At 49.6% G+C, this 22,265-nt stretch overlaps 2 protein-coding genes across 3 annotated transcripts; one reads left to right on the forward strand and one right to left on the reverse strand.

Moving 5' to 3' along the window:
* Window positions 1-128: 128 nt before the first annotated feature.
* trmt13 (tRNA methyltransferase 13 homolog) lies at window positions 129-7,479 on the reverse strand. Of its 2 annotated transcripts, none has more exons than XM_056414059.1 (12): window positions 7,413-7,479; window positions 6,962-7,127; window positions 6,508-6,551; window positions 3,218-3,284; window positions 3,074-3,130; window positions 2,943-3,012; window positions 2,771-2,877; window positions 2,247-2,450; window positions 1,363-1,435; window positions 1,171-1,245; window positions 691-1,099; window positions 129-594 (listed from the first exon to the last, which is right to left on the reverse strand). In XM_056414059.1, the coding sequence occupies exons 2-12, from the start codon at window positions 7,070-7,072 to the stop codon at window positions 423-425; spliced, it is 1,389 nt and encodes a 462-aa protein (XP_056270034.1). In that variant the 5' UTR covers window positions 7,073-7,127; window positions 7,413-7,479; the 3' UTR covers window positions 129-422. The 2 variants fall into 2 exon arrangements, with proteins under 2 accessions (XP_056270034.1, XP_056270033.1); XM_056414058.1 differs by having other exon boundaries at window positions 129-597.
* Window positions 7,417-14,931, forward strand: map1sa (microtubule-associated protein 1Sa). Its single transcript, XM_056414056.1, has 7 exons — window positions 7,417-7,576; window positions 8,710-8,811; window positions 9,478-9,560; window positions 9,767-9,907; window positions 9,991-12,895; window positions 13,246-13,439; window positions 13,528-14,931. The coding sequence occupies exons 1-7, from the start codon at window positions 7,417-7,419 to the stop codon at window positions 13,681-13,683; spliced, it is 3,741 nt and encodes a 1,246-aa protein (XP_056270031.1). The 3' UTR covers window positions 13,684-14,931.
* The last annotated feature ends 7,334 nt before the right edge of the window (window positions 14,932-22,265 follow it).

A 22,265-nucleotide genomic window follows, 5' to 3' on the forward strand; every position in this document is an offset into this window, starting at 1 on the left:
GTCTTCGTTATTGTGAAAGACGTTAAAAACACTGGCGCCTACATTCCCCACAATGCACCTGGAAGGTAAACCAACTCCAGACCTGCAGTTGGTTATGACATCAAACAACAAATGGACTGAGATTCAAATGAATCTAATGTTTTTTTATTGAAACACGACTCAGTGACCAATTTAAAAGACGTATTCATATATTCATGTGTTCATATAGAACTAAATGTTTCGTTAGATGATGGTTTGTGATTTATTTATTTTGACTGTTCGGTATCAAATTATTAAAGACATGTTGACAAAAAACATTTATACAAACTAATCAAACATTTCACTTCAATCACAAATTAAAATCCTTTTGTTGAGTTTGTGCGTCTTGAATCAGAGTTCAGTCCCTAGAACCTGGAGACGTTCTCTAGTCAGACGTTCTCCAGTCAGCTGGAGGGGACGGCGGTCAGCAACACGTTCTCCGGAGTGACCTCTCGGCCCACGTAGCGGCTCAGCCTGCCGTGGAACCCTTGGGCCTTCAGGAAGTGAACCCTGCCGCCGTCGATCAGGCGCTTACAAAGTCGTCCGAGCTGCTGGCGCTCGCCGGCCGACAGGAAGCTGCTGAGGAGGAGGAGTGAGTCAGGGCCAATCACAGGAGAGGAGGAGGAGTGATTCCTGAGCTGAAGCATCTCCCGTGAAGGAGTCCATATTTACCCGCTCACTGCGTCCCCGTTGTCCGGCGCTTCGTGCTCTTCATCGTCTCTTCTCTGATTGGCCCCGCCCCCAGATGCAGGCTTCCGATTGGCCGGTCTGAGTCCACACGTGGCCCAGCTGGACATCCGGCAGAAGGCCGAGAACTCGGCAGCTCCGAGTCCGTTCTGCAGGAAGAACTGCTGCCCCACGTAGTGCTGCCACTCACAGCGGTGGTGGCAGCACAGCGCCAGCACCAGGCCCAGCACCGGACCAGGACCAGAGTCTGGACCTGGACCAGAGTCTGGACCAGAGTCTGGACGTGGACTAGCTTCTGGCAGGGCTTCTGGTTCTGCGGTTTTGAGGCGTTTTGGTGGTGGTTCCCCCTCCTCTCCGGGTCCTCGTGTTCCCAACAGACAGCGCAGAGCCAGATCTGAGACCAGAGAGACAGCTGAGTCAACGCCCACTTTCCTGGGAACCAATCAGAGTGAAGGCGGCTCTCACCTGTCGCTGCTCCACACAGGTGTTTCCCAACTCCAATCAGCGGAAGATTCTTCTGTCTGAGCAGCTGGACTTTACCTGGAGACATGGGTTAGTACTATTGTACTGTAGTACTACAGTAGTACTACTGTACAACTATTGTACTACAATAGTTGTACTTTGAGTCAGAAGACTCTCCAGATGTTGGTCCCTTACATAAATCCAGATGCTGAATGTCGACCTGCAGCCTTTCAAACTGAACTCCAGGATCCTGATGTTTCCCATCCACCTGAACCAGATCAGATCAGATCAGACCAGATCGGACCAGATCTCAGTCAGTGCGTTTACATGCAATCGAATTATTGGCTTAGTCGGACTGAAATCGAATTATCCGTTTCATGTAAACACCTTAGTCGGACTATGTGCGGTCCGACTTCGATCCGATTAACACCCTGGATAGCTCGGTCCGATCCAGTTGATAATTCGACTCTCGCGGCATGTAACGGTGAATTCGATTCGGAACTGGACTTTGCGTCTTTGCATGCTCCAGATCCCGCCGCCTCCTCTCTCTCTCTCCCTCCCTCCTCCCTCCTCCTCCTCCTCCTCCTCTCTCCTCCCTCCTCCTCCCTCGTCGTGACCCGGAAGTCGAAAGAGACGATAAATTAAATTCTCCGTGTACCTTCGGCGACGGCGTCTTCTCACCGTTATCAACTCAGCCAATAGCGCCATTTGCATTCGCTGTACTCCTATGAACACCATGGAAGAATAGTAGAGGGATGTAGCTTCGCCTTGCTCTCTGTTCGCCATCTTTCTCCAAATGTTGTTGGTGGTGGTGAAGAGGTCAAGCGGAAGTGGCTGTATCACCACGAGTTGTAATGAAAACAGCGCCGCCTATCGTATCGGATATGACATGCTTTCAAAGGCCAATGATTCTAATCACTCACTCCATGTATATCGGGATAACAGCAGATCCCCCAAAAGATAGCATAGTCCGACTAAAGCAAGATTCGAATGATACCATCATGTAAACGCACTGACTGACTTCATAAAGCATGAAAGTGGATCTGCGCCCTCTGGTGGACGCATGCGGTTCCTCTTGCCTTGAAGCGGGTGCTGCAGCGCTCCACCAGCAGCAGCTGCAGGTCCTGACCGGTCTCCAGGTGGTCTCTGGTCTCCAGGTGGTCTCTGGTCTTCAGGGCTTCGTGGATCCAGTGAGATAGTTTACCTCGACCTGCTCCGAACTCCACGAAGCACCGCCCCCTTCCCAGCAGCCCCAGCGCCTCCAGGTGACCTAAGAGAGAGGACTGGACACACCTGCCGGGTGAGAGCGAGACGACAACCGAGGCTCCGCCTCCTCCGGGGTGCGTTCAAGGTCACAGTCCTGGGTCCGGGACCAGGATTTGTGGTTAACGAGGTCACTTCAGGGTTAACGAGGTTCCGGCCCCGCGCAGACTGATGCTGAACCCCTTGTATTTACGTACCACGCTCCGATTGGTCGGTAGGCGGAGCTTATAGACGGGTTGATCTCGTCGTAGGACGGAAACCCAGATTAACCCTGAAGTGACTGGTCCTGGTCCTGGTTCAGGACCCAAAGGAAACTCAACCAGAGTCCTGTTTAGAGTACCTGTTGCTTCAGGTGTTTGTGGGCGGAGTCTCCGTTCTTTGGGTTGTCGAGTTCCTCCTGAAGGATCGGGTGAGACAGAACGCTGTCGTCCACGTCCCACTGCAGTCCTACAACAACAACAACATGGAGTCACAACTCTCAGGTGCCGGGGCCTGCTCCAGGAGCCACTCACCTGAGACGGCCGTCTTCAGTTGGTCCAGCAGAGCGTCCAGCTCGGCCCGGCTGCGCTCGCACAGACTCACCTGAACCACAGCAGCAGCATGAGGAGGGCATTGTTGTTGTTGTTGTTGTGCGAGATGTTACCTGTTGCAGCGTTTCTCCATCAGCTGATCCAGAGTTGATGTTCTCCACATAATAAACCTGCAGAACAATTCACATCAAACATTCATAACACCAATAACAACAATATGATGATTATTATTGTTAACATGAATACAAAAAACTCACAGGCTTTGCTTTCTCTCTGGAGTTACACTTCTTCAGGTGCTGCTGCAGTTTGTCTTCACTCACAGTGCTGGGGAGGAAACAGGAAGTCACTCAGTGCTGGAGAGTAAACAGGAAGTCACTCAGTGCTGGAGAGTAAACAGGAAGTCACTCAGTGCTGGAGAGTAAACAAGAAGTCACTCAGTGCTGAAGAGTAAACAGGAAGTCACTCAGTGCTGAAGAGTAAACAGGAAGTCACTCAATGCTGGAGAGTAAACAGGAAGTCACTCAGTGCTGGAGAGTAAACAGGAAGTCACTCAATGCTGAAGAGTAAACAGGAAGTCACTCAATGCTGAAGAGTAAACAGGAAGTCACTCAGTGCTGGGGAGGAAACAGGAAGTCACTCAGTGCTGGGGAGGAAACAGGAAGTCACTCAGTGCTGAAGAGTAAACAGGAAGTCACTCAATGCTGAAGAGTAAACAGGAAGTCACTCAGTGCTGGAGAGTAAACAGGAAGTCACTCAATGCTGAAGAGTAAACAGGAAGTCACTCAGTGCTGGAGAGTAAACAGGAAGTCACTCAGTGCTGGGGAGGAAACAGGAAGTCACTCAGTGCTGGGGAGGAAACAGAAAGTCACTCAGTGCTGGGGAGGAAACAGGAAGTCACTCAGTGCTGGGGAGGAAACAGGAAGTCACTCAGTGCTGAAGAGTAAACAGGAAGTCACTCAATGCTGAAGAGTAAACAGGAAGTCACTCAGTGCTGAAGAGTAAACAGGAAGTCACTCAGTGCTGAAGAGTAAACAGGAAGTCACTCAGTGCTGGAGAGTAAACAGGAAGTCACTCAATGCTGAAGAGTAAACAGGAAGTCACTCAATGCTGAAGAGTAAACAGGAAGTCACTCAGTGCTGGGGAGGAAACAGGAAGTCACTCAGTGCTGGGGAGGAAACAGGAAGTCACTCAGTGCTGGAGAGTAAACAGGAAGTCACTCAGTGCTGGAGAGTAAACAGGAAGTCACTCAGTGCTGGAGAGTAAACAGGAAGTCACTCAGTGCTGGGGAGGAAACAGGAAGTCACTCAGTGCTGGAGAGTAAACAGGAAGTCACTCAGTGCTGGAGAGTAAACAGGAAGTCACTCAGTGCTGGAGAGTAAACAGGAAGTCACTCAGTGCTGGAGAGTAAACAGGAAGTCACTCAGTGCTGAAGAGTAAACAGGAAGTCACTCAGTGCTGGAGAGTAAACAGGAAGTCACTCAGTGCTGAAGAGTAAACAGGAAGTCACTCAGTGCTGGAGAGTAAACAGGAAGTCACTCAGTGCTGGAGAGTAAACAAGAAGTCACTCAGTGCTGAAGAGTAAACAGGAAGTCACTCAGTGCTGAAGAGTAAACAAGAAGTCACTCAATGCTGAAGAGTAAACAGGAAGTCACTCAGTGCTGGAGAGTAAACAGGAAGTCACTCAGTGCTGGAGAGTAAACAGGAAGTCACTCAGTGCTGGAGAGTAAACAGGAAGTCACTCAGTGCTGAAGAGTAAACAGGAAGTCACTCAGTGCTGAAGAGTAAACAAGAAGTCACTCAATGCTGAAGAGTAAACAGGAAGTCACTCAGTGCTGGAGAGTAAACAGGAAGTCACTCAGTGCTGGAGAGTAAACAGGAAGTCACTCAGTGCTGGAGAGTAAACAGGAAGTCACTCAGTGCTGAAGAGTAAACAGGAAGTCACTCAGTGCTGGAGAGTAAACAAGAAGTCACGCAGTGCTGAAGAGTAAACAGGAAGTCACTCAGTGCTGAAGAGTAAACAAGAAGTCACTCAGTGCTGAAGAGTAAACAAGAAGTCACTAACAATGCTGAAGAGTAAACAGGAAGTTACTCAATGCTGAAGAGTAAACAGGAAGTCACTCAGTGCTGGAGAGTAAACAGGAAGTCACTCAGTGCTGGAGAGTAAACAGGAAGTCACTCAGTGCTGGAGAGTAAACAAGAAGTCACTCAGTGCTGAAGAGTAAACAGGAAGTCACTCAGTGCTGGAGAGGAAACAGGAAGTCACTCAGTGCTGGAGAGTAAACAGGAAGTCACTCAGTGCTGGGGAGGAAACAGGAAGTCACTCAGTGCTGGGGAGGAAACAGGAAGTCACTTAGTGCTGGGGAGGAAACAGGAAGTCACTTAGTGCTGGGGAGGAAACAGGAAGTCACTCAGTGCTGGAGAGTAAACAGGAAGTCACTCAGTGCTGAAGAGTAAACAGGAAGTCACTCAGTGCTGAAGAGTAAACAGGAAGTCACTCAGTGCTGAAGAGTAAACAGGAAGTCACTCAGTACTGAAGAGTAAACAGGAAGTCACGCAGTGCTGAAGAGTAAACAGGAAGTCACTCAATGCTGGAGAGTAAACAGGAAGTTACTCAGTGCTGAAGAGTAAACAGGAAGTCACTCAGTGCTGAAGAGTAAACAGGAAGTTACTCAGTGCTGAAGAGTAAACAGGAAGTCACTCAGTGCTGAAGAGTAAACAGGAAGTTACTCACAGTGCTGAAGTGTAAACAGGAAGTTACTAACAATGCTGAAGAGTAAACAGGAAGTCACTCAGTGCTGAAGAGTAAACAGGAAGTCACTAACAATGCTGAAGAGTAAACAGGAAGTCACTCAGTGCTGAAGAGTAAACAGGAAGTTACTCAATGCTGAAGAGTAAACAGGAAGTTACTCAATGCTGAAGAGTAAACAGGAAGTCACTCAGTGCTGAAGAGTAAACAGGAAGTCACTAACAATGCTGAAGAGTAAACAGGAAGTCACTCAGTGCTGAAGAGTAAACAGGAAGTCACTCAGTGCTGGAGAGTAAACAGGAAGTCACTCAGTGCTGAAGAGTAAACAGGAAGTCACTTAGTGCTGAAGAGTAAACAGGAAGTCACTCAGTGCTGGAGAGTAAACAGGAAGTCACTCAGTGCTGGAGAGTAAACAGGAAGTCACTCAGTGCTGAAGAGTAAACAGGAAGTCACTCAGTGCTGAAGAGTAAACAGGAAGTTACTCAGTGCTTAAGAGTAAACAGGAAGTCACTCAGTGCTGGAGAGTAAACAGGAAGTTACTCAATGCTGAAGAGTAAACAGGAAGTCACTCAATGCTGAAGAGTAAACAGGAAGTCACTCAGTGCTGAAGAGTAAACAGGAAGTTACTAACAATGCTGAAGAGTAAACAGGAAGTTACTCAATGCTGAAGAGTAAACAGGAAGTCACTCAGTGCTGAAGAGTAAACAGGAAGTTACTAACTATGCTGAAGAGTAAACAGGAAGTAGGCAGAAGGGCTGAGTCAAACAAACAGGAAGTGCCCAACGGGATCTGCTGACTCACTGTTTGGGGTCCAGAGGACAGGGAATCCTGCTGCTGCTTCCCTCCTGAAACAGGAAGTTAAGAGACGGTGATGACATCACCGCAGGGGACAACTGAAGTATTGTCAGGTTATTGATTATCGATCAGACATTAAGGCTTATTACAGGATAATGATATATCAAGAAGAAAAATAAACTTATATAAATCTGTTTAATAAAATATGTGATGTCACAGAAGTTCTTGATATTTCTAACTGTGACATAAAGCTACTAAACAGATTATATATTTATTATAAATAAACAGCATGACTCATTTAAAATGTAGATCTTTACAAAATAGAGAATACTAATGTACTATAGGAAAGCATGACGTTGGAACCATGTTATTCAATGAAATATAACTTTTAGAAAAACTATTAATCATGATTTGTGTAATCTCACGGGTCCCTGAACCCGCCACGGGTCCTTTAACTCACCATGGTCGCGTGCTCTCCACAGAACACTTTTCCTCTCGCGACGATCATCTTACAGAACCGTTTCTTCTTCTCCAGGAAGAGGCCACATCTCCCGGGCAGCGCCGCCGCCATGTTGGAGCACGATGACGCAGATGACGCTCCGCGCTGCCTTCATGTGCTCAGGTAACTGTCGGAAATTCCTCAATATTTATTGAAATAAATGAATTGTGTAAAATAAGCAGGTTTACAAAACAACGTGGATATTACCAAATATATTCTGAGATATGTGTTAACCATGTTATTTGACCTGAAGTGTTTTCCATGTTGTGTGTATGGAGTTATATTTACATGAACTAACTCAGTTCTTCTCTGTGATTGGTCGCCATGGATGCTAATTACAATATTCTCCCGCCTCTGGTAACAGCGGGGTGGGGCTTATGTTCATGTGACGTCATTAGTGGACTGTCCAAACCGTAATGGCGGCATCAGCAGTAGCGGAGCAGGGCGGTGGTCCCGGTGGTCCCAGTGGTCCCGGTTCTTACCGGACTGCGGCGGCGGACTACTCGGTGCTCGTGGTGGTGGGGTCGCTGCGGCCCGCCGGACTGCTGGAGCGGCTGCTGCGGCAGATTGATTCGGGTGAGTAAAGTTACCCGGTACCGGAGACGGTAACGTGAACACGGGGGCCGGAAGTTAGCGGGGCCCTGCACAATAAAAGGCTAACGTGTGTTCTCTCTCCTGGGTTGATGTCTGTGTTTTTGCGGAAGTTTGAGACTTAATTGACAGAAACACGGTCGTTGTATTTCTTTGTTATCAAATCTATGTTTTTATTCTAATAATATCGTAATCACTTAATATTGTCAGAAGTTGCAGCATTGTTCACTTTTGAGACGTTTATTTTGAAAATCCCTTCGCACTGGATGTTTTCATTTCGTGCAGCTTGATGTTAACGGTCCAAAAACCGACTTTAGGAATGCCTCAGTTTGACCTTTCTTTGGCCCATGAACCTGATCGACTGAAAGATAATCAATAAGTCCCCAGTGTCAGAGTTTTGGATCAGAGATAACTTAGAGTCCCTCATTTGTAGAGCTGAACAGGAGAACCCAGGAGAACCCAGAAGAACCATCAGACTGATTACAAAACCATCAATTCATCACGATTATCAATCAATCAATGATCACAATTATTGATGAATGGATCAAACGAGAAGTTTAGACTCAGTCTGAAGAGACCAGACCCTGAGGTTGAGACCAGAACCGCAGGGTCTGTGGTCTTGGGGGCGGTCTGTGGTCTTGGGGGCGGTCTGTGGTCTTGGGGGCGGTCTGTGGTCTTGGGGCCGGTCTGTGGTCTTGGGGGCGGTCTGTGGTCTTGGGGGCTGTCTGTGGTCTTGGGGGCGGTCTGTGGTCTTGGGGGCTGTCTGTGGTCTTGGGGCCGGTCTGTGGTCTTGGGGCCGGTCTGTGGTCTTGGGGGCGGTCTGTGGTCTTCGGGGCGGTCTGTGGTCTTGGGGCCGGTCTGTGGTCTTGGGGCCGGTCTAGAGCTCCAGTCTCTGCTGGTTGGACCAGTGGAAACCAGTCCACCAGTAATCATGTGACACACGGACTTGTCTGATGCTCAATGTTCGGGTTTTACCCCGATGGCAGTGAACATAACATACATGCTGCATTCAGGGATCAGGGACATCGCAGCTGCTATGAGTCACATGACCGATTCTCTTCAGCACCACGCGTGTGTACTTCAGGTGTGTACTCATACCTGTCCTGTGTGTACTTCAGGTGTGCGCTGCTGGCCTGTACATCTGGACGTCTCTCTTCTGGACCAGCAGCTGAAGCTCTTCGTGTCGAGACACCTGGCCTTCCTGTCGGAGGACGTCCCAGGTGAGGAACAGGAAGTCCACTGGTTGGTTTGTGTAGTTGTGTTATGGGTCAGCAGGTCCAGGATTCTGAGTTCTACTAAGACCTGCATCTCTGGTTCAGTCCATGTTGAGGCTCCTAGAACCCCACAATCCTTTGTGCTGGTTGTATTTCCTGTCCGTCTGTGGACTCTGGAGGGTCTGTGGACTCTGGTCTGTGGACTCTGGTCTGTGGACTCTGGTCTGTGGACTGTGGACTCTTGTCTGTGGACTGTGGTCTGTGGACTGTGGACTCTTGTCTGTGGACTGTGGACTGTGGACTGTGGACTCTGGTCTGTGGACTCTGGTCTGTGGTCTGTGGACACTGGTCTGTGGTCTGTGGTCTGTGGACTCTGGTCTGTGGACTCTGGTCTGTGGTCTGTGGACTCTGGTCTGTGGACTCTGGTCTGTGGACTGTGGTCTGTGGACTCTGGACTGTGGTCTGTGGACTGTGGACTCTTGTCTGTGGACTGTGGACTCTTGTCTGTGGACTCTGGTCTGTGGACTGTGGTCTGTGGTCTGTGGACTCTTGTCTGTGGTCTGTGGACTGTGGACTCTGGTCTGTGGACTCTGGTCTGTGGTCTGTGGACTGTGGTCTGTGGACTCTGGTCTGTGGTCTGTGGGGTACTGAGATGACGTGTCTGTCCTGCAGGACAGAGGACGCTGCAGCACCGCGGAGACGTCCTGGACACTCAGGTGGTCGTGAACCCGACTCACGGCTTCGTCTGCTCACAGGTGAATACAGGTCTGGGACCGGGTCTTCAGTGCTGAGGCTCCTGGGTAACGGCCCCGGGCGTCTTCATGACGCGTGATCCGGATGTCCCGGGAACAACGAGTCCTTTGGGAGAGCTCGTCAGCTGTTACCACGGCAACGTGTCCTCGTGATGCCTTCACATGTCATCCAGTACACGGGAGAACTGGAATGATGTGTGTGTGTGTAGGTGCGGCGGCTCGTCTGTGATCCATCTCCACACAAACTTCTGGTTCTGGCCGGTCAGTGTTTGGAAGAGTCCGGAGAGATCGTGTTCCAGAGAGGCTGCTTCTCCCTCCGAGACCTCCTCCTCATCTTAGAAGAAGATGAGGTGAGAGAGAGAGAGTGTGTCTTTATGTGTGTGTGTGTGTGTGTGTGTGTCTTTAAGACCAGTGCTGTTGTCTCCGTCTGAAGGTGGTTGAGTTGTTGCGCTCGCCGGCCTCGGGGACGAAGGCCCGCCTGACCCTCAGCTGTCCAGACGTGGGTGTTTGGAAGACGTCTGTGTTGGAGGACCAGCTGCAGGACTACATCCAGCTCCAGATCAACCCCCCCGCCGTCCTCCCGCAGATGGAGGGTCTGCAGGAGTTCACGGAGTACCTGTCCGAGTCTCTGGAGGCCGAGTCCCCCTTCGAGCTCCTGGAGCCCCCGAGCACCGTGGGCTTCCTGAAGCTGTCTCGGCCGTGCTGCTACATCTTCCCCGGAGGGAGGGGGGACTCTGCCTTCTTTGCCGTTAACGGTTTTAACGTCCTGGTGAACGGCGGCTCAGATTCCCGCTCCTGTTTCTGGAAACTTGTTCGGCACCTGGATAGAATCGACTCGGTGCTCCTGACTCACATCGGCGTGGACAACCTCCCCGGGCTGAACAGTCTGCTGCTGAGGAAAGTGGCGGAGCAGGAAGAGGAGTCGGCTGGATCTCAGACTGAGGAGGACTGGATGAAAAACCTCATCTCCCCTGAGATCGGGGTGGTCTTCCTCAATGCTCCCCACCGGTTGAAGTCCTCCCGGGGAGATCCCGGCGAGCTGCGGAGTTGTGACCAGGTGGCGCTCACTCTGCAGAATTTACAAAAACTTTCCATCAAACCTGAACCTCTCAGTCGGTCTAACGGACCCAGGATAGAACCAGTAATCTTGTTTCAGAAGATGGGAGTGGGCCGTCTGGAGCTGTACCCACTGAACCCCGTCACTGGCAGCAAAAACCTTGACGCTTTAATGCAGATTTGGCCAAATAACGTATCCGATGTTAAGGGTTCAGATCTTCCTCTACCGTGCCTTGTTTCCATCTGTGCTTTGCTGGTCTGGCATCCTTCAAGTCCTCAGGAGAGAATCATCCGTGTCCTTTTTCCCGGCTGCACGCCGCAGACCAAGATCCTGGACGGACTTGAAAAACTCAAACATTTGGATTTCCTCAAACATCCGGTCGTGTGTTTGGAGGACCGAGAAACATCCAGATCCGAGAAACAACCAAAACGAGCAGAGAGTCGGGAAAGCCTGAAGTCCCAGTCGAAGGACTTCCGTCCAAGCAGTGCCTTGCAGAAAGACAAGCTCGCACGAGTGGATGTCAAAAAACAGGAGGCGAGAACGCTGCCGACCCCCGCGGAAAGAACGCATAAAGAAAAGAAAGATGGGGAAGAAAAGCCCAAACTAAAGGATCCAGATGTCAAATCAAATCCACCGAAACTGACTGAGAAGTTGGTTCCAAAGAAAGATGTGTCAAAAGAGGAGAAAAAAGAAGTGAAAAAGAAGAATGAGAAGGTCACTGGAAGATGGAGGAGAGAAAAAGAAGCTATAAAAAAAGAAACTTTAAGTATGAAAGCAAAGAAAGACGTCAAACCGGAACCAAAGAAAGACGGACCGAAGGATGGGAAAAGCGCCAGACCAGCTGTGAGAGAAGTAAAGAAAGCAGCAAGTGGAGCTTCAAGTACAGAAGGAAAGAAAACTTGTGGAAAGAGTGGGAGTCTGAAAAAAGAAGGGACTCTTCCAAAGAAAGACACTTTCGGGACCAAAGGTAAACCAGGTACAAGGGAGCAGGAAAACCAGAAGGTGGCAGATCGCTCCAAGGTGTTCACACCTGAGGAGATGATGGCGGACTTTGAAAGACTTCGATTGGAGGACAACAATGGGAACGACTCCAAGGACCTGAATTCTGATGGAGCAAAGACCAATGGGAACCAGACCTCGACGGTAGAGAGTCCAGAGAAGTTTGGTTGTATGGAGACGGCCCAGCTCTCCAATAAGAACTCTGCCTCTCATTTAGCAGGACATACCGCTTCCCATCGGAAAGAGGACCGTCTGAGTTTAAGAGACGTCTCCGGGGCGAGAGGATCCAGTCTGGGCTTTGAGGACAGCAGGACCTCCGACCTGGAAAACTCTCCATCCTCTCAGGATAAGCAGTCGGGTCTTTTGATGCTTAGTCCTTTGAAAGGCATGGAGCCAGACTCCTCCACCTCCATGCCGGCGGAGGTGGGCTCTCCTCACTCCACAGAAGTTGATGAATCCTTGTCGGTTTCTTTAGAGCAGGCTCTGCCAGCCACTGACCCCTTGGGAGACGGAGTCTACTCTAATGGACATATTAGAAGCTCGGACTGCATCACGAGGATGGCCTTACCTCCGGGATCGAACCGTAACGGCCTCAGTGGATCAGTGGATCACATCCACGGGATGTCAGGCCTCGTCTCAGATGTTCCACATGATGTAGACCTCTGCTTAGTGTCGCCTTGTGAGTTCCAACACCCCAAGACTCCAGACAACCATCAGCAGCATTTCCACCCCGGCCTCGCCATCGACTCCCCCGACCTCTCTGACAACAACAACCACTCCCAGGATCAAAGCAGCAGTGACGGCCCTTCAGCCGACAGCCAGGAAACTCCACCGGCCAGCGACTCCGTCCCCACAGCCACGGACTCTGACGTCCCCCCTTGTGCAGAGGAATGTCCATTCATCACCGCAGAGATGGACTCGGATGATGATTCCGGTAGCCTTTTCCCACCCAGTCATCCAGAAGATCCTCCCAGTCCCCACTACTGCCACAGGGTGGGGTCTGACCCCCCACCTGCCCCAGTCAAGGATTTGCCCCCGTTGCCGCCCCAGCCTGGAGCCTGCATGGCCGACGCAGAGGCCGGCAAGAACTTGAAGAGTTCAGCTGCCAAGACCAAGAAACCAACTGGTCAAGCGCAGAAGGCCACCGCAGGAAGCACCCCAGGCCAGACCGGCAAGTCCCCGATGGCGTCCCTGAAGATGACGTCCAGCATCGACACAAAGCCATCCTCCAGAAAGTCACTTGGAGGCTCCAGAATTGGTCCTGGCAAAGTGTGTTCCTCAGGTAGGCAAAGCAACCTGGTTCTCTTTGTTGTGCTTTGTGACACACTTCTAGTCCTTGAAAGCTCAAATACAACACGCCTGACATCAGACACACAGAACACCCGTTTATAGAGATTGCTTTAAATGAAATAAGTTCCTGCTTTGGCACATTTGAGTGTGTTTAGGAATAATAAAACCCTGACGGTCTCGTGAAGCTTTTGACCCTCAGACGTCTTCTGAATCCTATTCCGATCTTTGTTCTTGGTGCTTGTAGCTCTTCGTTTCACTCGCTGCTCTCCAACCGTCTCCTGCTCTTGACATCCTGAGACACAAAGAGGATTTAGGTTGAACAGCTTTCCTCTCTTCCACCAGCTGGTTCCGCGGTCTACGTGGACCTGGCCTACCTGCCGTCTGGCTGCGCCTCTTCGACCGTGGACCTGGACCTGTTCAGACGCCTCCGCTCCTCGTATTACATCATCAGCGGAGACGGCCCGCTGAAGGAGGCGGCGATGAGGAGCATCCTGGACGCCCTGCTGGAGGGGAAGAGCAGCTGGCCGGAGGTCCAGGTCCGTGGAAACACACGCTGACATTTGTCTGCTTCACTGTTCTTATGCCCTGTCCTCTGATTGGTCCGTTTCCCTCACCTGTCCTCAGGTGACTCTGATCCCAACGTTCGATTCGCTGGCGATGCACGAGTGGTACCAGGAGACCCACGCCCGGCAGGAGGAGCTGTGCATCACCGTGCTGGGCAGCAACAGCACCGTCGCCATGCAGGAGGAGACCTTTCCCGCCTGCAAGGTGGAGTTCTGAGCCGGAAGCCCCGCCCACCGGCGGAGAGCAGACTTTGATTGTTGCCATAGTTACGTCCTGACGGAGCAATGAAAGGTTTCCTTTCATTTACTGAGCATGCTCAGTAACTCGTTCTTCGTCTAAAAGTCGGTGAATAAGGAAGTCCAGATTGTGGTCGTTTACATTTCCTGCAGCTGTGTGACATCACTTCCTGTGTCTTCCTGCCACTTCCTCTCTGCTGTATCAGGGCCTTCAGCTCACTGCTAACTAGCATTTAGCATGAGGCCCGATGTTAACGTCAACATCCTCGTTTGGTTTGTTTTCAGTTCAACCAGTTGAGTCTAAATCATTTATTCAAAGCACAGATCTTTATTGACAAAGCACAAACATATTCTAATTATAATAAGTTTCTTTTCATTCTAATAACATTTAACTCATTGCATCGGCTTTGTATCGCATCTTTATCTCTAAATTACATCATTACATTTATCTCTAGTTGAATAGAGTTTAATCTCATGAATAGAGTTTAATCTGGTCATTAATAGAGTTTAATCTCATGAATAGTGCTTAATCTGGTCATGAATAGTTTGGTTGTAGAGCTTTAAACACAGATCTCTGCAGCTCGAAACACTACATTTCCCATGAGCCTCAGCGTTTACATAGTAATCATTTAACTCTGCTCTGCAGTTGCTGAATTGATCCAAAATCTAAAAGTAAATTTATTAGAATTTATCTGCCCGGCAACCATATGGAGCTCTCTGATTGGATGCGTACTACAGCAGTGCTTTCTGGGACTTGTAGTCCTTTCCCAGACGTGAACCTGATCACATTCATCCTTCAGACACACTTTTCAATCTTTAACTTATTTATTTATTTAAATCGTGTGTATCTGCAGCTTCCTGGATGCTCATTGATCATCATGAACGGATCGATCAATATCCGGTTATTGATCTGCAGTTCACAGACAAGGTTTCATTCACCACAATAATGTATTTTTCAAGAATGAGTCATATTTCGTTAAAGATTTGATTATTATTTCAACTAATTGTCTTATTTTGTTTTTTATTCATTAAAGTACAACTTAATTCTCAAGTTATTGATCGTTTTACTTGATGTCGTACTTTAATTATTTAGACATGTTTGAAAGTGTTAAAATGGGATTTATTAGTCTACACACATACGCACACACACACATGTACACGCACACATTTACACACACATACCTCATCTGTGTACTGATTCTTTCAAAATAAAAGTCCCTTAAAGTGTGTTTGGTGTTTTTGTGATTCAGATTTAATCAGATGTCTTCCTCTTCCTGTTGAATGTACCAATAATAACTCACATTATTATTCACATTATCAATCATAATTAGTGACACTATTGTTACATTGTTACATGTATGGATCGATTGATCATGCGCTTGATTGATGGCGCCCTCTGCTGGACACAACTAGCACAATGCTGATCCATCAGATCGATAGCTGTCTACTGACCTTCAGTGGGTGTCCTCACTGATCAGATCACTATCGATCTGCGTTTTAAAGATCAATAATCGGTAATATTCAGATAATATTTAATTAATTATACACTTATTGAATCAAACTGAACAAGCATCGGATCAGCTGTAATGATCACTGACATCATCCCTAGCGAACACCTGATCAGAGGAGGACGCGGCTGCCCCCCCCCCATGGGCGGGTCTCTTCTCTGGATGCAGAGCTGATGACCGGCTGCAGCGGATCGACGTCGGACATGGAGTGAGTACACTTTGAGTTCTCCCCCTTCTCCTTCTCCTTCTCCTCCTCCTCCTTCTCCTCCTCCTTCTTCTTCTCCTCCTCCTGTTTAATGTTCTCAGTGTTTGTGACGTGTTCCACGGGGTCTCGTGTGTCGTCATTGTGCGGCATCGGTCCACGAGACCGCTGAGTCAGGATGTTTATCACCGGGAGCGGCGGCGCACCGGAGAGGAGAAAGGGTTTAATGATGATGAAGGTGGAAAGGAAAGGAATTAAGGGTTTAATAAAGGAGAAAAGGAAAGGATTGCGTTAAATGATGATGAAGAAAATGAGGAAAGGAGAGGATGGAAAGGGTGAAATGAGGATGAAGGAGACGAGGAAAGGAGAGGAGGAAGGGGTTAAAGGGTGTTCTCTCTGCTCTACTTTTCTCGGCGGAAGCAGACCGGACAGCCTCTCTAATTACATATTGATCTGGGTTTGCCTTAAAGGACCCGATTCATGATCAATAGGACGTCATGACTTCAACTTATCGGCTTCAGTTCAAGAAAAAATGATGAACTTTATTTCATGAAGTGTCTTCTGACACCAAGGCGTCCTCCAGCGAGAGGACACTTCCTGTAGTCCAGAGGAGCTCAGTGTCTCCTAAGCGTCCTTAAGGAGAGAGGAGAGAGGAGCTCAGTGTATCCTAAGCGTCCATAAGGAGAGAGGAGAGGAGAGAGGAGCTCAGTGTATCCTAAGCGTCCATAAGGAGAGAGGAGAGGAGAGAGGAGCTCAGTGTCTCCTAAGCGTCCTTAAGGAGAGAGGAGAGAGGAGCTCAGTGTATCCTAAGCGTCCATAAGGAGAGAGGAGAGGAGAGGAGCCCAGTGTATCCTAAGCATCCATAAGGAGAGAGGAGAGAGGAGCTCAGTGTATCCTAAACGTCCATAAGGAGAGAGGAGAGAGGAGCTCAGTGTATCCTAAGCATCCATAAGGAGAGAGGAGAGAGGAGCTCAGTGTATCCTAAACGTCCATAAGGAGAGAGGAGAGAGGAGCTCAGTGTATCCTAAGCGTCCATAAGGAGAGAGGAGCTCAGTGTCTCCTAAACGTCCATAAGGAGAGAGGAGAGGAGCTCAGTGTATCCTAAGCGTCCATAAGGAGAGAGGAGAGAGAGGAGCTCAGTGTATCCTAAGCATCCATAAGGAGAGAGGAGAGAGGAGCTCAGTGTATCCTAAGCGCCCATAAGGAGAGGAGAGGAGAGAGGAGCACAGTGTATCCTAAACGTCCATAAGGAGAGAGGAGAGGAGCTCAGTGTATCCTAAGCGCCCATAAGGAGAGAGGAGAGGAGCCCAGTGTATCCTAAGCGCCCATAAGGAGAGAGGAGAGAGGAGCTCAGTGTATCCTAAGCGCCCATAAGGAGAGAGAGAGAGAGAGGAGCTCAGTGTATCCTAAACGCCCATAAGGAGAGAGAGAGAGGAGCTCAGTGTATCCTAAACGTCCATAAGGAGAGAGGAGAGGAGCTCAGTGTATCCTAAGCGCCCATAAGGAGAGAGGAGAGAGAGGAGCCCAGTGTATCCTAAGCGCCCATAAGGAGAGAGGAGGAGAGAGAGAGCTCAGTGTATCCTAAGCATCCATAAGGAGAGAGGAGAGGAGCCCAGTGTATCCTAAACGTCCATAAGGAGAGAGGAGAGAGGAGCTCAGTGTATCCTAAGCGCCCATAAGGAGAGAGGAGAGAGGAGCTCAGTGTATCCTAAACGTCCATAAGGAGAGAGGAGAGAGGAGCCCAGTGTATCCTAAGCGTCCATAAGGAGAGAGAGAGGAGCTCAGTGTCTCCTAAACGTCCATAAGGAGAGAGGAGAGAGGAGCTCAGTGTATCCTAAGCGCCCATAAGGAGAGAGGAGAGAGGAGCTCAGTGTATCCTAAACGTCCATAAGGAGAGAGGAGAGAGGAGCTCAGTGTATCCTAAACGTCCATAAGGAGAGAGGAGAGAGGAGCCCAGTGTATCCTAAGCGTCCATAAGGAGAGAGGAGAGAGGAGCCCAGTGTATCCTAAACGTCCATAAGGAGAGAGGGGAGAGGAGCTCAGTGTATCCTAAACGTCCATAAGGAGAGAGGAGAGAGGAGCTCAGTGTATCCTAAACGTCCATAAGGAGAGAGGAGAGGAGCTCAGTGTATCCTAAACGTCCATAAGGAGAGGAGAGGAGCTCAGTGTATCCTAAACGTCCATAAGGAGAGAGGAGAGAGGAGCCCAGTGTATCCTAAACGCCCATAAGGAGAGAGGAGAGGAGCTCAGTGTATCCTAAACGTCCATAAGGAGAGAGGAGAGGAGAGAGGAGCTCAGTGTATCCTAAACGCCCATAAGGAGAGAGGAGAGGAGCCCAGTGTATCCTAAGCGTCCATAAGGAGAGAGGAGAGAGGAGCTCAGTGTATCCTAAACGTCCCTAAGGAGAGAGGAGAGAGGAGCTCAGTGTATCCTAAGCGTCCATAAGGAGAGAGGAGAGAGGAGCTCAGTGTATCCTAAACGTCCATAAGGAGAGAGGAGAGAGGAGCTCAGTGTCTCCTAAATGTCCATAAGGAGAGAGGAGAGGAGCTCAGTGTATCCTAAACGTCCATGAGGAGAGAGGAGAGAGGAGCTCAGTGTATCCTAAGCGTCCATAAGGAGAGAGGAGAGGAGCTCAGTGTATCCTAAACGTCCATAAGGAGAGAGGAGAGGAGCTCAGTGTCTCCTAAATGTCCATAAGGAGAGAGGAGAGGAGCTCAGTGTATCCTAAGCGTCCATAAGGAGAGAGGAGAGGAGCTCAGTGTATCCTAAACGTCCATGAGGAGAGAGGAGAGGAGCTCAGTGTATCCTAAACGTCCCTAAGGAGAGAGGAGAGAGGAGCTCAGTGTCTCCTAAACGTCCATAAGGAGAGAGGAGAGGAGCTCAGTGCATCCTAAACGTCCATAAGGAGAGAGGAGAGGAGCTCAGTGTATCCTAAGCGTCCATAAGGAGAGAGGAGAGAGGAGCTCAGTGTATCCTAAGTGTCCATAAGGAGAGAGGAGAGGAGCTCAGTGTCTCCTAAACGTCCATAAGGAGAGAGGAGAGAGGAGCTCAGTGTCTCCTAAATGTCCATAAGGAGAGAGGAGAGGAGCTCAGTGTATCCTAAGCGTCCATAAGGAGAGAGGAGAGGAGCTCAGTGTATCCTAAGCGTCCATAAGGAGAGAGGAGAGGAGCTCAGTGTATCCTAAACGTCCCTAAGGAGAGAGGAGAGGAGCTCAGTGTCTCCTAAACGTCCATAAGGAGAGAGGAGAGAGGAGCTCAGTGCATCCTAAACGTCCATAAGGAGAGAGGAGAGGAGCTCAGTGTATCCTAAGCGTCCATAAGGAGAGAGGAGAGAGGAGCTCAGTGTATCCTAAGCGTCCATAAGGAGAGAGGAGAGGAGAGAGGAGCTCAGTGTATCCTAAACGTCCATAAGGAGAGAGGAGAGAGGAGCTCAGTGTCTCCTAAATGTCCATAAGGAGAGAGGAGAGGAGCTCAGTGTATCCTAAACGTCCATGAGGAGAGAGGAGAGAGGAGCTCAGTGTATCCTAAGCGTCCATAAGGAGAGAGGAGAGGAGCTCAGTGTATCCTAAACGTCCATAAGGAGAGAGGAGAGAGGAGCTCAGTGTCTCCTAAATGTCCATAAGGAGAGAGGAGAGGAGCTCAGTGTATCCTAAGCGTCCATAAGGAGAGAGGAGAGGAGCTCAGTGTATCCTAAACGTCCATGAGGAGAGAGGAGAGAGGAGCTCAGTGTATCCTAAACGTCCCTAAGGAGAGAGGAGAGGAGCTCAGTGTCTCCTAAACGTCCATAAGGAGAGAGGAGAGAGGAGCTCAGTGCATCCTAAACGTCCATAAGGAGAGAGGAGAGGAGCTCAGTGTATCCTAAGCGTCCATAAGGAGAGAGGAGAGAGGAGCTCAGTGTATCCTAAGTGTCCATAAGGAGAGAGGAGAGAGGAGCTCAGTGTCTCCTAGACGTCCATAAGGAGAGAGAGAGGAGCTCAGTGTCTCCTAAATGTCCATAAGGAGAGAGGAGAGGAGCCCAGTGTATCCTAAGCGCCCATAAGGAGAGAGGAGAGGAGCTCAGTGTATCCTAAGCGTCCATAAGGAGAGAGGAGAGGAGCTCAGTGTATCCTAAACGTCCCTAAGGAGAGAGGAGAGGAGCTCAGTGTCTCCTAAACGTCCATAAGGAGAGAGGAGAGAGGAGCTCAGTGCATCCTAAACGTCCATAAGGAGAGAGGAGAGGAGCTCAGTGTATCCTAAGCGTCCATAAGGAGAGAGGAGAGAGGAGCTCAGTGTATCCTAAGCGTCCATAAGGAGAGAGGAGAGGAGAGAGGAGCTCAGTGTATCCTAAACGTCCATAAGGAGAGAGGAGAGAGGAGCTCAGTGTCTCCTAAATGTCCATAAGGAGAGAGGAGAGGAGCTCAGTGTATCCTAAGCGTCCCCCAGCAGCCTAGCAGCATCTCTAGGTCTGGACCAGGTGAACCTGGTTCATTATGGTACTACGAGCTCTCTAGTGGGGTAATATGGTACTACAAGCTCTCTAGTGAGGTAATATGGTACTACAAGCTCTCTAGTGGGGTAACATGGTACTACAAGCCCTCTAGTGGGGTAACATGGTACTACAAGCCTCTAGTGGGGCAACATGGTACTACAAGCCTCTAGTGGGCAACATGGTACTACAAGCTCTCTAGTGGGGTAACATGGTACTACAAGCCCTCTAGTGGGGCAACATGGTACCACAAGCCTCTAGTGGGGTAACATGGTACTACAAGCCTCTAGTGGGGCAACATGGTACCACAAGCCTCTAGTGGGGCAACATGGTACTACAAGCCCTCTAGTGGGGCAACATGGTACCACAAGCCTCTAGTGGGGCAACATGGTACTACAAGCCTCTAGTGGGCAACATGGTACTACAAGCCTCTAGTGGGGCAACATGGTACCACAAGCCTCTAGTGGGGCAACATGGTACCACAAGCCTCTAGTGGGGTAATGTGTACTACAAGCCTCTAGTGGGGCAACATGGCACTACAAGCCTCTAGTGGGCAATATGGTACCACAGGCCTCTAGTGGGCAACATGGTACCACAAGCCTCTAGTGGGGCAACATGGTACCACAAGCCTCTAGTGGGCAACATGGTACCACAAGCCTCTAGTGGGCAACATGGTACTCACAAGCCTCTAGTGGGGCAACATCGCACTACAAGCCCTCTAGTGGGGCAACATGGTACCACAAGCCTCTAGTGGGGCAACATGGCACTACAAGCCCTCAGTGGGGCAACATGGTACCACAAGCCTCTAGTGGGGCAATATGGTACTACAAGCCTCTAGTGGGCAACATGGTACTACAAGCCTCTAGTGGGGTAACATGGTACCACAAGCCTCTAGTGGGGCAACATGGTACTACAAGCCTCTAGTGGGCAACATGGTACTACAAGCCCTCTAGTGGGGCAACATGGTACCAAGCCTCTAGTGGGGCAACATGGTACCACAAGCCTCTAGTGGGGTAACATGGTACTACAAGCCTCTAGTGGGGTGACATGGTACTACAAGCTCTCTAGTGGGCAACATGGTACTACAAGCTCTCTAGTGGGGTAACATGGTACTACAAGCTCTCTAGTGGGGTAACATGGTACTACAAGCTCTCTAGTGGGGGGCGGCTTTAGCTCAGTGGGGTAAGAGGGCCATCCTGCAACCGCAGGGTTGTGGGTTCGATCCCCGCTCTCCCAATTAGTTGCAAGTCGAAGTGTCCTTGAGCAAGGCACTGAACCCCCAGTTGCTTCCCGGGCGCTTCACCGCAGCTCACTGCTCCTTAATAACTAAGGATGGGTTAAATGCAGAGAACTAATTTCCCCTTGGGGATTAATAAAAGTGTATATTCTTCTTAGTGGGGTAACATGGTACTACAAGCTCTCTAGTGGGTAACATGGTACTACAAGCCCTCTAGTGGGGTAACATGGTACTACAAGCTCTCTAGTGGGGTAATGTGTTACTACAAGCTCTCTAGTGGGGCAACATGGTACTACAAGCTCTCTAGTGGGGTAACATGGTACTACAAGCTCTCTAGTGGGGTAACATGGTACTACAAGCTCTAATGGGGCAACATGGTACTACAAGCCTCTAGTGGGGTAACATGGTACTACAAGCCTCTAGTGGGGCAACATGGTACTACAAGCCTCTAATGGGGTAACATGGTACCACAAGCCTCTAGTGGGGTAACATGGTACCACAAGCCTCTAGTGGGGCAACATGGTACTACAAGCCTCTAGTGGGCAACATGGTACACAAGCCTCTAGTGGGTAATGTGTTACCACAAGCTCTCTAGTGGGGTAACATGGTACCACAAGCTCTAGTGGGCAACATGGTACTCACAAGCCTCTAGTGGGCAACATGGTACTACAAGCCCTCTAGTGGGGTAACATGGTACTACAAGCCCCAGTGGGGCAACATGGCACTACAAGCCTCTAGTGGGGCAACATGGTACTACAAGCTCTAGTGGGGTAACATGGTACCACAAGCCCTCTAGTGGGGCAACATGGTACTACAAGCCTCTAGTGGGGCAACATGGTACTACAAGCTCTAGTGGGGTAACATGGTACTACAAGCCTCTAGTGGGTAATGTGTTACTACAAGCTCTAGTGGGGCAACATGGTACTACAAGCTCTCTAGTGGGTAACATGGTACCACAAGCCCTAGTGGGACAATATGGTACCACAAGCCTCTAGTGGGGTAATATGGTACCAAGCCTCTAGTGGGGTAACATGGTACTACAAGCCTCTAGTGGGGTAACATGGTACTACAAGCTCTCTAGTGGGGTAACATGGTACTACAAGCTCTCTAGTGGGGTAACATGGTACTACAAGCCCTCTAGTGGGGTAAC

The sequence above is a fragment of the Pseudoliparis swirei genome, chromosome 5 (assembly GCF_029220125.1).
Source record: "Pseudoliparis swirei isolate HS2019 ecotype Mariana Trench chromosome 5, NWPU_hadal_v1, whole genome shotgun sequence".
NCBI lineage: Eukaryota > Metazoa > Chordata > Actinopteri > Perciformes > Liparidae > Pseudoliparis > Pseudoliparis swirei.

What these genes read in the sequence shown, in the direction of transcription:
- map1sa (XM_056414056.1), top strand. Translation starts at nt 7,417, where the DNA reads ATGGCGGCATCAGCAGTAGCGGAGCAGGGCGGTGGTCCCGGTGGTCCC. An exon ending in GCTGCGGCAGATTGATTCGG is followed by an intron (nt 7,577 to 8,709) that starts GTGAGTAAAGTT and finishes TGTGTACTTCAG; the next exon opens with GTGTGCGCTGCTGGCCTGTA. An exon ending in TGGCAAAGTGTGTTCCTCAG is followed by an intron (nt 12,896 to 13,245) that starts GTAGGCAAAGCA and finishes CTCTTCCACCAG; the next exon opens with CTGGTTCCGCGGTCTACGTG.
- trmt13 (XM_056414058.1), bottom strand. Translation starts at nt 7,072, where the DNA reads ATGGCGGCGGCGCTGCCCGGGAGATGTGGCCTCTTCCTGGAGAAGAAG. An exon ending in TGTCCTCTGGACCCCAAACA is followed by an intron (nt 3,285 to 6,507) that starts GTGAGTCAGCAG and finishes TTTCCTCCCCAG; the next exon opens with CACTGTGAGTGAAGACAAAC. An exon ending in CCAGAGAGAAAGCAAAGCCT is followed by an intron (nt 3,131 to 3,217) that starts GTGAGTTTTTTG and finishes ATTGTTCTGCAG; the next exon opens with GTTTATTATGTGGAGAACAT.